Consider the following 12,744-nt stretch of genomic DNA (forward strand, 5'->3'; position numbering starts at 1 on the left):
AAACTCATATTCTAAAATCCATTTCTCATGGCGCTTCGTCATGAAGTGGTCCATTGCTGCAAAGGTTTTACACATAATTGGTAGAGGTGACAAATTAGTCACAGACAGTTAACATAATTTGTATGAGTAGGATTTGAAACTTTGCATGGTGGAAATATGATATGGAAAGGTTTGCGGTAACACCATGTAATGACTATCTCTAAAGAGTTGGGGTGGTTCTGAATAGAACCGTTGGTTTCAACTTGACGTTTCGATCAGTATGCTCTGATCGTCTTCTGGAGGAAGCTGCAATTTAATTGATCGATCATAATACTTGAAATAATAAACCTGTGAAAATTTGGGCTGAAGGAGAAAAAGGAGAAGTATGAGTCAGGAGAAAACAGTGACAAAATATGCACAAACTTTTAGCATGTACATGTAGTTACGTTTTTGTTGTCACAACTGAAATAAACTATCGCAGCTCCTTGAATTCTCTCCATGGGGTTCTTGGATAGTTTTATTAAATTTGCTTTTCTGAAAGTTCTTTGCTATTACAACCAGAACTGATCAATGAAATGCAAATAAAAAGTTACAATGATAATTTGTGAAAGAAGTAACAGAAGAAAATGAAACTGCACACTAACCCGAGCTCTCAGAGTCACTGTCGTCGCTACTAGACAAAGGTTCCTGATCAGGAAACGTCACATTCTTTTTCTTCGATGAAGAGCTAGATTTGCTCCTACTGTCCATTCTGGAACGGGAAGATTTCTTAGATGACCTTAGATATCAGAAAAAAAGGAGATCAACATGACACAAAACAAGAAAATAATAATAATAGTTAATTTATATTGTGCCAATCCCAGACCTGTTCAAAGAAAGGCGCATGACAATAAAAAAGTAAAGTACTAAAAACCCCCTTACACATTATAAATAAAATAAAGTATAAAAAAAAAACAGTCAGAGAATTTTTACCAAAGCTATACAGTAGCATTCAAAATATACATTACAATGTTTAAACAATTCTGAGAACAACCAAGAAAGTTAGAAAAATTGCGATTTTTAAAAAATGAGGCAAGGCAATAGCTTTGATCTGGTAACAACTAAAAGGTATAGAGAGAAGTTTCCTGTCACAGTGGCTTCAGCTCTCCTTATCGAATGAAGCAGACTTTCAAAAAAGGAAAACTTGACTCTCAAAACTGTGTACTTATTACATTCAGGGACGCTTTTAAAATAAAAATGGAAAGATGTGCTCTTCAAAGTGTTCAACTTGTTAATGATAACAACGTTTCAAGGATGTTTGAAGAGAGACTTAGTTGACTTCCTAATCCTCCAGGTCATGACCACAGTTCGCTAGCCAATGCATGATGGGATCGTAGGATGAAAAATGATTGTCACCAACCAAGGAGAGAAAGGTGTCTTTGATTGATCTGTATGAAAAGGACTTTGTCGTCTGGAACAGACGTCTGCCAAATACCACTACTATATAGCGTCTAACAATCCTTAAAAGTACCCACTGCCGGTACCCGCTGCCAAAACATACATGTAGGATTCAAACTGCTGCTAGCTACTGGGCTATCTTGGTAGTCTAGTTGGTAAGACACTGCTCTAGAATCAGAGAATTGCAAGGGTTGTGGGGTCGAATCCCACCCGAGTAGTATGCCTGTGATGTTTGTTCACAGGACTCGGGGAAAGTACCAAGTATACAGTGCTAACACACATCGGTGTATGGGTAAAACCAAAATTAATAAAACCCTTAAAGGCCTGTAACACAAAGCTTAACAACAAGAGTATAATCACTGCTTATCAGGGGTTCAACTACCAACCTAAAAGCCTGACATAATCATGTTTTGATCTCATGTTCTGTACAGGGTCCTCTCTGTCCCATATTACAGCAACTAACATTGCTCCGACAGACATCTGCAAAATACTGCAACTATATAGTGTCTAACCAAAATCCTAAAAAAAGCTTGTAACACAAAACTGGAAAAATGTATAATCGCTGCCGATCAGGGGTCCATCTACCAGCCTAAAAACGTGCCAGACTCATGTTCTGATGCTGGGCCCTGTACAGCGCCCTCTCTGTCCCATATTCCTGAAACTTACGTTGCTCTTGAGTTTGCCCTGTTCTTCAAATCAGGAATGTTTAGTACGAGCTGCACCTCAAAGACGGGCTCTGGGGGCATCTCAACAAACTCTTGCTGCTTGATGTCTTCTAGAACCTAAAAAAAACCCACAAAAACAACAACAGTAAACAAAGGGCAGAAAACATAGAAAAACATGGAACCGGAAGGTTAAAGAGGAGATCTAAGGTCTTTGTGTAGTTCAGTTTTATGATGCACCCATCTTCCAATAGATAGAGTCCTTATGAGAATGGGGAAATTTGAAAAGTCTCTAAACGCTCATTAAAATGGTGTAAATACCACTGTTTTGCAGTATGTTCTGTACAAATGTAAAGAGATTTTTAAGTCTATTCATAAATTCTATGACATTCAATAAAAATGGCATTGAATTTGATCTTTTGCCTGGTACAGCACTCACATCAACGCCCTTTGACCTGAGCTTCCCAAATCTGATATATCAGAAAGGCAACTCAGGTTAGGTGTACATCACATGACCTACCACAACCAATGTCTATCACCCGCGTACATCACATGACCTGTGTCAACCAATGTCTGTCACCTACCTGATCAATATCCACAGGTGCTTTTTCTACTTCCTGTTTTTCAAAGTCAAAGTGGAGAGTGTCATCTTTCTTGGCAGAGACTGGCCTCGATCCATCCCCATCCTCCGATTCAACCAAGACTTGCCTCCTGGAGAAACCTATTGGAAAGAAACACATTACAGTACTGTCCGTTTGTCTTAAGATCATCTCGACAAGGGAACTCTGAAAGATCCCACAAGGGATATAAACACCAAGCTGGGAAAAGCCAATATCTCTCATACAAACATTGGTTTAACGCCTATGATTATGAATTGCACAAATCAATTGTGATTCAGTAACTAGACGACAATACTTATTCTAGCCGCTGTGAAATCAGTGTTTAGCTTAGTAGAATTCCAACACACAACCTTGCGATTGCGAGTCCTGCAGTCTAACTACTGGACTAGCATCACACATGACTAGTATCTGCCAAGCTCGCCAAGCTCACCATTATTAGGAAGTCAACATGCAAGCACAAATTATGGTAAACATGGCATTGTCTTAAAGCTATTGGACACTTTAGTTACAGAAACAAAATTAAAGTATACAGATTTACGAATAACTTACAGGGTTCACAGAAGGTAATGATGAAAGACTTCTCTTGAAATATTATTCCTTGAAATGCTTTACTTTTGGAGAAAACATTAAAACAATATCAATTCTCGATATCGAGAATTACAGATTTATTTTAAACATATGTCATGACACGGCGAAACGTGCGGAAACAGGGATGGGGTTTTCCGTTATTTTCTCCCGACTCCGATGACCAATTGAGCCAAAATTTTCACAGGTTTGTTATTTTTTACAGAAGTTGTGATACACAAAGTGTGGGTCTTGGACAATACTGTTTACCGAAAGTGTCCAATGGCTTTAAATGCACACTACACAAAGTGATTTACCTCCGGTTTTCTTCCGTGGAGCATAACTATCCCCATCCCTCATACCATCATCATCATCATCAGCTTGTTTCTTAGCAAGATCGTTACCGGTAGTGACGGAGGTACTAAGGAAGCCCTGGAGGGAGCGTACAGCCGTCTTGACTAGACGATGAAGCATCTCTAAGACGAGGTAATCTGCTGTGCGTAGAAAGCTACACAGACGACTTAGGATACTGCGCCACTCCGCCATGTCAGTGTACGATGGACCAGTTTCTAGAAAAAAAATACAAATAATCTCTTTATACATTTTGTTTTTTTTACCCGTATACAACAATGTCTGTTAGCACTGTATACTCAGTACTTACCCGAGTTCTGTGACCAAAAATCACAGGCATGTTATTCGGGTGGGATTTGAACCCACGACCTTTGTAGTTCTAGAGCATAGTCATACCAACAAGACCACCGAGATTTCCCAGTGGCTAGAGTCAGTTCGAATCCTATGTTTTAGCAGTGGGTACTGCAAACGATTTAATAGATGTTAAACTTGCATCAGGATAAACAATATATATATTTTATTTTTTACCAATATACACTGATGTCTGTAAGCAAATTTCCTTTAGCCTGCCCAGTTTGTTAGTAAAACAAGGAAGGTAGTGGCAGCACTTAAAGACTAACTAGTTACAATAAAAAAACCTGCAAGAGCTTATGTAGCATTCCAGTTTTTTAACTAGGGTTTATTCTAGGTGCTTTTTAATCATTGATTGATGGTTGTGTACAAATTCTGCATTTATTGTTTTCTGCATGTATATGTTTACTGTATTTTCTAATGGGTGTTTTAATTGTATGGATTTCAATATGTTTTCTATTAATTGTTCAGCGCCCAGGAGCATGTTTACATGGATAGGCGCTATATAAATTTCCATTATTATTATTATTTTATTATTATCGACGACTTCATCAAATGCTATGAAGGGTACGAGTTTGTAATAATAATAACAATAACCAGTTTTTATATAGCGCTTTTTACACCTGGAGGGCGTCTCAAAGTGCTTCCAACATTATTACCCCTGGTCACTGGGCCTTAATTCATTCCTTAAACCATCTAGTATACAGCCTCGAGTATGCAGCCTGTGCAACATTAATATGCGCTACTCGGCTAAATCAATTACAAGAACCATCTCTACCCTCACAGGTACCCATTTACCCCTGGGTGGAGAGAAGCAATTACAGTTAAGTGTCTTGCTCAGGGACACAAGTGTCACGACCGGGATTCGAACCCACACTCTGCTGAACAGAAGCATCAGAGCTTGAGTTCGGTGCTCTTATCCGCTCGGCTACTACTTTCGGCTTCAAATTTCTTTTAAGGAAGTTGTATGTATTGTTCCAGTGCAATTCGACCTATCGGTTACCATACCGTACATTCGCTCTAAAGTTTTTTAATGAAACAAACCACCAATAAATATAATATAATTTAATACAAATTTACATTTTCAACAGAGAAGGGCCCCTTTAACAGGAATAAAATTGATGTGCCCCATCAAGAGCGAGGTTGAAGGTCTGCAAGTTTATGGCTAGAATGATGTGCCTTCTGGCACTGATCATACAAAAATAGCATGGTTTGAAGCTTGACAGTCGATATTAAGTGTCGACATCAATGCAACTTACTTTTTTGCTTTTCTCCGCCTTTCTTGACTGCTGATTTGTTTTTATTGAGATCCACCTTTTTGGTCAGCGGTCCCGAGTTGGGATGCAGTGGCTGTGTGACCCCCTCCATCTCAGCAACTTTCTGCAAGAAAAAAAAAAAACAATGTACCCATTTATCTATTAGATTTATTTATATGGATTACACATCTAACAGCTTGAAAACATAAAAATTGATTATTTTAACGACCAGGACAAATTGAGTCCTACTATGAACTATTATAACACCCCTTGCAAGTATTCTGCCTGCTCATTGGTTTAGAGTGCGTCACATGACATGTCTTAGTTTTGCTAGACGACGGCCGTGTGATAGTGCATCGGTTTGCCATGCGCTAGTCCGAAGACTAGCACACGGCGCTGTGCGCTAGTCCGACAGACTATCACACGGCGGGCAGTACCCAGACGTCCGTTGCGTGTACGAGGATGATAAACTAATACATGTAGTCTGTAACCATTTCAGATTGCATGGCAATACACTACATGCAGCATTAAGTAAAAGTGTTTGCAATCTGTGGATTGTAGCATTCAGGTCTGTAACTTAATAATAATAGTACTGTACAGTATTTAGGAATGTTTGGGGTGTTATAAAAAAAATATTGACTGCTTTTACTCGTGCAATGGTTAAAAATATGACTCCCTCGGTGATCCCCCGTAGCGTTCTATTTTATAGAACGCTCCGGGATCACCTCGGGAGTCATAGTTTTAACCATAGCACTCGAAGCAGTCAATATTTGTATACTAGTCTGAACTCTGAACTACTTGTCCGATTATTAATATTATTATTATTATCATTATTATTATTGTTATTATGACATCGCAAATACAGTACAGAGACTGTCAAAGTGGCACCATTGAGGGCGCTGTTTGTTATGACTAGGAGCTACCATGCGATTAAAATTTCTTTTATTTTGTTAAAATGTTCCCCAGCTATTATGGGTAAACAAAAATCCAGAAAATTTCCTCCACTTCCATAAAAATCTGGACCTCCATATAAATCTGAAAAACTTACATCCACTCCTTGAAAAAAGTAAAAAGAAATACCCAAATCTAAGGTGAATGTATCTTTTTATCTTCATAGCAAACTAGATTCTTTGGGCAAAGGAACTACATGTATGAGTACGTTTAACAATTCAGTATCCATCTTAAAAAAACACTACAAAAATGGCAACCTTACCGCACAGCATTCAAATGCAAGTCGGACAATCTTATCCCTCATGTGCATGAGTTTGAGCAGCGCAGTGTCACACTGCTCAGCTTGTTGTTGGCAGAACGTGTCAAGGGTCAGCATAGTGTGTGGATCCACCTTTATCAATGTGATCTCCTTGTCCCCGGTACCCTCACCACTCAAGCTACTACAGGCTGCTTCACACTGGCTCCGGATGTGAAGAAGACAACGTTGCAGGATCTCATTGGCAGTGAAGAGCTGACGACCCATAACAGCTCTTAGAGTTGATGGCAAAACAAAGTCATTAAAGGTATTATACACGGTTGGTAGAGATAACAAAATGGTTGCAGACAGTCATGACAGTGGTCATATTTTGTGTGATCAACCATATACATGAAATAACAAACCAGTGAAAGTTTGGGCTTAATTCGTTTAGTGAGTTAGGAGAAAAAAGGGAAAAATCTAAGCTAAGCATGTGACAAGGTACTTTGATTGGTGACCTTATTTTGGCAAGCATTTTAAATTTGTTGTGCTTATCTACCTTTTTGTGCTAAATCAGTTACATGAAAGTAGGCCTAGTTTAGTCTCTGTTCCACATCATAAGATTTAAATTGGAAAAGAGGAAATCTCTGAAGAGTCTAAAGACAAACTTACTTCTTGTTCAAAATTTTTGTAGTAAAACAGTGTAAAACATAACAACTTAGTTTGTTTTTTGAGATACATTGTCTGTTTTCCAAGGTCTGTCTAGTTGATTTGAATTATTCATTAAAACTCACTTGCTGTTTGACTTCTTGTGTGCTCGGACGTTATTTTTCCACATCTTGAATGCTTTCCAGATTCTAAACAAGAAAACAATGGCCATAAATTAATTTTGGCAAATTGACTGAATGCAAAATTACAATGAATCTTTTAAGTAGGATTTGAAACTTTGCATGGTGGAAATACGGTAAAGAAAGGTTTGCGGTAACACCATGTAATGACTATATCTAATGAGTTGGGTCTGGTTCTGAAAAGAACCGTTGGTTTCAACTAGACGTTTCGATCAGTATGCTCTGATCGTCTTCTGGAGAAAGCTTTAAATCTTTTCAAAAAATACTTTTAAAAGCATTATCAAAAGATGTATAAAAGATTAACATTTTATCACCAGTTCATGCAACAACATTGTATTTCCTAAAAGAGTCCATGTATACAGGTATATGTACGAATATCTCGAAACCTATTCTGGTGAGGAGAGATACAACATTGGCATAAAAACGAGTGGATCCAAATCAGAGTACTTTGCCATTTCAAGCCGAGCGCCAATTTTGTTTGAAGATAAATTCTGAATCACACATGTCTGATGGGAAACAGAAGTGTTATGTATTTCCAAATATTAATAAAACTTGAGAACTCTAGAAGAAACTGTACCTGAACTTGACAAAGACTGGAAGGTCAAATATAGCATGGAAGACACGACGTTCATAAAGCCAGTGCATTGTGGGTGTTAGCTCTTCATACTCGACATCACCATCTTGAATACACTGCATCAAGGAATAATCAAACTTATCGTTAACATCAAAATAGGCAAGTTTTACAGTACAGTTCTATGTGGCCTTGGGGTTTCTTTAGTTCACATTGTTTTTACATGACATGTTAAAACACCCAAGTGACCGATGCCCAATTTCTTATGGCTCTGCTTACTGGCAAATTCTGTGCTTACAATTTCAAATTTGCATTTTTATGAATGGAGGAACTTTCCATTTTATTTAAAGGGTGGTTCAGACCGTATTAAATGGAACATAATACAGGGTGAGTCTGACGACTAGGCTGAAATATAATTACCATACTCTGCAAGAACCGAATTTATGCACTAGCTGTGTAGTCAAACAATGCTTATAGTAACATGGAGTACGCATGCACACAAGCACAATTTCCCTTCGTACCTGTGAAATACGCTTAGTGCAAGTGCTGTAATCGCCGATTCTTTGCTTACGGTAAGCAAAGCCATGAAACTGGGCCTAGTCGCCTGACAATTAGTTTTCATAAACTCTGTGAGGTGTATATAGCGTCATTTAAAAGGCTGTACCTTTTATATAAACAAGTGATCTAACAAGTTTACTATCTGTAAGCAGGTTTATTATATACAGAGTAAGCTATGCCATCAAAATCAGATTCATTTATTGCATAATAGTTGTTCTTTTGTAGAGTAGTGCCATGAGCGTTGCTTGCGGCGGATACCGGCGCTTTATTAAGTGTCCATTATTATTATTATTATTATTATTATTATTATTATTATTATTATTATTATTATTATTGTTATTATTATTATTATATTTATTGCTTTATTTTAGATTCTTACCAGAGTAACTGAAGCCCCACTCGCTGTAAAGTACATCTTAGATGTTCTGGCTTCTTGCGGGGACACAACTTGTAGGCTGTAAGGGTTATAGCGCCCTCTAGGGTTGTATCGCTCACGTGGAAGGGCGTAGACAAATTCCCCTGGGTCTTCGGGCCTACCAAATAAGTACTGCGTAAAAAAACATGAAACAATTATTATTTCAGCAGGTTATGACTTAGGTGAGTCTTAACGCTACAAAAATCACTTCAATTTTTTTTACGCCACTACAATACATGCATCTCAACACTCAACATGCAAACTACATCTCAGTGAGTTAGTGTAATGTCATACTAAACTAATACAATGTGGTCACAATTTCTAAACTAGGTGAGAGTCATCGCTGACAAACGAAGGTCTGAAACTACAAGTACATGTGATATATGTTAATATGATGTCATTTTTTCATCAATACTAATCCTCAAGGCCTGGGGTGGATTTCACAAAGGTAGTCCTAACTTAGGACTAGTCCTAGGCAATGCTAAAAGATAGGACTTGTCCTAAGTTAGGATAACTACTGGTCCTAACTTAGCACAAGTCCTATCTCTTAGCATTGCCTAGGACTAGTCCTAAGTTAGGACTACCTTTGTGAAATCCAGCCCTGATTTCATAAAGCATTAAGATTCATCTTAAGATGAGTTGTCAGTATTGCAAGTGACTGTATTGTTACATCACACTTTGCTTAGCACTTAAGATTTACACAAATCTTACAATCAATCTTGGTCTTTTGTGAAATCGACCTTTGGAGTTATAGATTTGTTTAAATCTCCTTAAAAAAAGGAGCATCTGGAAACTGAATCCTCAGTGATAGAGAAGTAGATCAAAGAGCAGGATTTCTTGATATCTGAAGATATAAGCCTACTTCTTTCACTGAGACAGACATGAACAAGTCTCCATCTTTTCATCCCTGGATTTAACAAAACATTTCATCAGAGCGTGCAAGTCTTGCTTGTAGTTAAACATATGGAAACCTTGGGTTCCATCATAAATTGCTTTGATGCATGAAGGAAACAAAATGAAGTAATTAAGCAGAAGCCAACAAGAAGACTTGTATAGACTAAAATAACACTGATTTTACAGTGGGAATTTGTTTAAATACTTTTTAGGTTACAACAGTCTAAAGGCCCTTTGATGAGCTTAGAACCCTTGTGAGGGACCATTTCACAATAGACCGATCCAGTAGGCTCCGCCCATGACGCACGTGCGCGCCAATACGCGCACGCATGTCGGACCTTATTTGTCAGACCTTCGTTGCGTGTCGGACCTTCGTTGCGTTGTGATTGGTCAATACGCAATGGGGCGGAGCTTAATGAAATGGTCTATTTACCAGAAATCAGAACTAAATTTGATCGCGATCATAGCTCAAGACTTGTCAAACCATTATGTGAACTTAAAAACAATCTCTCTTTGGTCTTTGACCACCATATTCCGCATTTATTGTGACAAGAAACAATTGTTTTACTCGTCTGATGCACTAGTAAAGAAAGGATATGAAAGGATAAATCCCAGAAAGTGACAGGTTCAAAAATCAAATTACCAAAGTCTGAGATTTTAAAAAGTTGACTGAAAACAAAGATGTTTTTTTTTAAATCGGAAAGTCTGAATTCTGCCAAAAGGCAGAAGAATCTCAGCCCTGCACATGCTACAGGTAAGATCCACCAAAACCCCAATCCATCAAAACCCGATGCACCAAAACCCCATCCACCAAAAACCTATGGCCAAACAAAATTGTATCCAGCTACATGTACCTTATATGAAATCAAATTCACCCTAAACCTACAATAGGCTACAGTCTACATGATTTGAAACACAGCAGTCACAATTTTTGTCCACACTGATTACAATACCTCCTGTTTTCTTTTCATCTGGACCTCAATGCTTTGCTAGATTTAGGGGAGAAGAACATTTCATCTTAATAATAATAGGCAAATTTGTTAGGTGCCTTTAAAATATTGTTTCAAAGTGCCTTCACTTTCAATAAACCTTTTTTACACTACATCTCTTAAAGGGTCTATGTACTTTTTGTAGGACAAAAAACACAATGTCTACATATTTACAGTAAACTCACACCGTTTGAAGATAATGATGGTAGAAAGCTTCCCTGAAAATATTACTTGCTGAGGTGCTGTAGGTTTTGAGAAATGAGTAAAACAATGTCATGAAAATAATTTTCTTCTCAGTGATCATGAGACGGAAATTATTTTAGCATGTAAAAACGTATTTTCATGACATTGTTTTACTCATTTCTCAAAAACTACAGCACCTCAGCAACTAATATTTTAAGGTACGCTTTCAACTATCATTATCTTCAAACAGTGTAAGTTTAATGTAAAATCTGTGGACATTGTGTTTTGTGTTACAAAAAGTAACCAAATCCTTTGACTATATACCTCTGGAATACACCCTGGGGAAACCCAAGAAGTTTTTGTTATCCCAGGGTTACCCTTGCCCACTTTCACACTGCACCTGCCTAGGTCCCTATTCCATTGAGTTTTTGGATGCACGTAAACAGCTACAGCCGAACAACCTATACATTAGTCCACAGGTTATTTCATGCTTTTCTTCAGTACAAGTTTGCTTTCTTCTTTTATTATTAATGAACTTTCAAATGCAAATTTACCACAAACTGAGCTTTAACTCACTCAGGATATGAAGCAACAATGGAAGACAACTAAATGTAATAACTAAGAAAAGAAAAAAACAAAAAACTATTACTTATTAGCAATATTCTTCCAACTCAAAACCTCATGGTAGTTATGAGAACAGAACTTGTACCTTTGCTGGTTCCAGTAATCTATCTTCAATGCCAATCATTTCTTTCTTGACCATGGGTCCATGTCTAGGTAGTTCGACTACTAACTCCATGGCATGCCTCATCCTACGCAGGTGATAGCTCAGACTGTCTATCTCTGGAGCTAAAAAGTCATAGAAACAAGCAAAGACATAATAAATATTTTATCATAAACATTATACAGCATTTCTTCTTCTATAGACGATGTGACCTCTGACGTCACACGAAAACCATAACATGATTCGCGCACATACCGCCGGGCAAAACCTTTGTGTTTTGGCAGCCAGCTAGAAAGTGTATGCGATCTTAGCATGACTACATGTCTTTTTGTCCAGCGAAACATGACGTATACAGTGTTTTTTCGAAAGGAGGGCGGTTTGAATGTAAACATAGGTCACATCGTCTATAGATCGATCCATTTAGGCCAACACTGGCGAGTTCTGTACTCTGCCATTGCTAGGTTGCAGCAGCGCAATAGTTTGTACACGAAGACATAGACAAATTTGAGTTTTGATTACTTTTTATGTAATAGGTTTCTTTCTCAATTATTTTCACAACTTCTGTGACAGGACAGCATGAACATAGCAATGTAAAACACTGACCTTAGATATTTGTCACTAAACAAAAGCTTAAAGATGCTATGTCAGATTTTTGGCCGATTTGACCGAAAATTTTTGATGGGGGTCGAGAAAGTTACAAGCTTTCATTTGAGCCATTGCTCGAAAAAGTCCGCCAATTATTAGTAGCAGTGAAATAAAGTGCTCAAAACTAGTTTTTGTCAGGATCCCGACAATATATCACGTGACCAATTCTTATGTGTTTTATAAGAAACGTTTAAAATTTTTGTCATGGTTCCTGACCATTAAAAGTAAAAGTTAAACTTTTTTTTCGTTAGAGCGGGTGATACTCTTTGAAATACCATTCACTCAAAAAAAATATATTTTTTAATGTTTGGGGCCAAAAATCTGACATAGCATCTTTAATCCTGACAATGGCGCAGACAAAAGGTTTTACTTTTTAAGTCTGATACATCATGGAAACTGCACTGTCTGGTATAAAATTTGTTACATCAACAAGATTTTTCAAACAGAATTACAGTACTCACTTTCTGTTTAGTTTCAAACATTCAATCAGCATGTTTAACATCATTTTGTA

At 37.6% G+C, this 12,744-nt stretch overlaps 1 protein-coding gene across 3 annotated transcripts in view; it reads right to left on the bottom strand.

Moving 5' to 3' along the window:
• The window catches only part of LOC139938174 (dynein axonemal heavy chain 6-like), a 98,724-nt gene that overhangs the window by 80,513 nt on the left and 5,467 nt on the right, over positions 1–12,744 (bottom strand). For 2 of the 3 annotated variants that reach the window (XM_071933584.1, XM_071933568.1), the window contains exons 5-15: positions 11,574–11,713; positions 10,646–10,681; positions 8,763–8,930; positions 7,832–7,944; positions 7,201–7,263; positions 6,434–6,701; positions 5,224–5,344; positions 3,580–3,831; positions 2,663–2,799; positions 2,083–2,198; positions 624–757 (exon numbers count right to left, since the gene is read on the bottom strand). In XM_071933584.1, the coding sequence (XP_071789685.1) occupies positions 624–757; positions 2,083–2,198; positions 2,663–2,799; positions 3,580–3,831; positions 5,224–5,344; positions 6,434–6,701; positions 7,201–7,263; positions 7,832–7,944; positions 8,763–8,930; positions 10,646–10,681; positions 11,574–11,713 (1,548 nt within the window). The remainder of the gene's footprint in view (positions 1–623; positions 758–2,082; positions 2,199–2,662; positions 2,800–3,579; positions 3,832–5,223; positions 5,345–6,433; positions 6,702–7,200; positions 7,264–7,831; positions 7,945–8,762; positions 8,931–10,645; positions 10,682–11,573; positions 11,714–12,744) is intronic. The other variant, XM_071933575.1, reaches the window with a different exon arrangement.

The sequence above is a fragment of the Asterias amurensis genome, chromosome 1 (genome assembly GCF_032118995.1).
Source record: "Asterias amurensis chromosome 1, ASM3211899v1".
Lineage (NCBI taxonomy): Eukaryota > Metazoa > Echinodermata > Asteroidea > Forcipulatida > Asteriidae > Asterias > Asterias amurensis.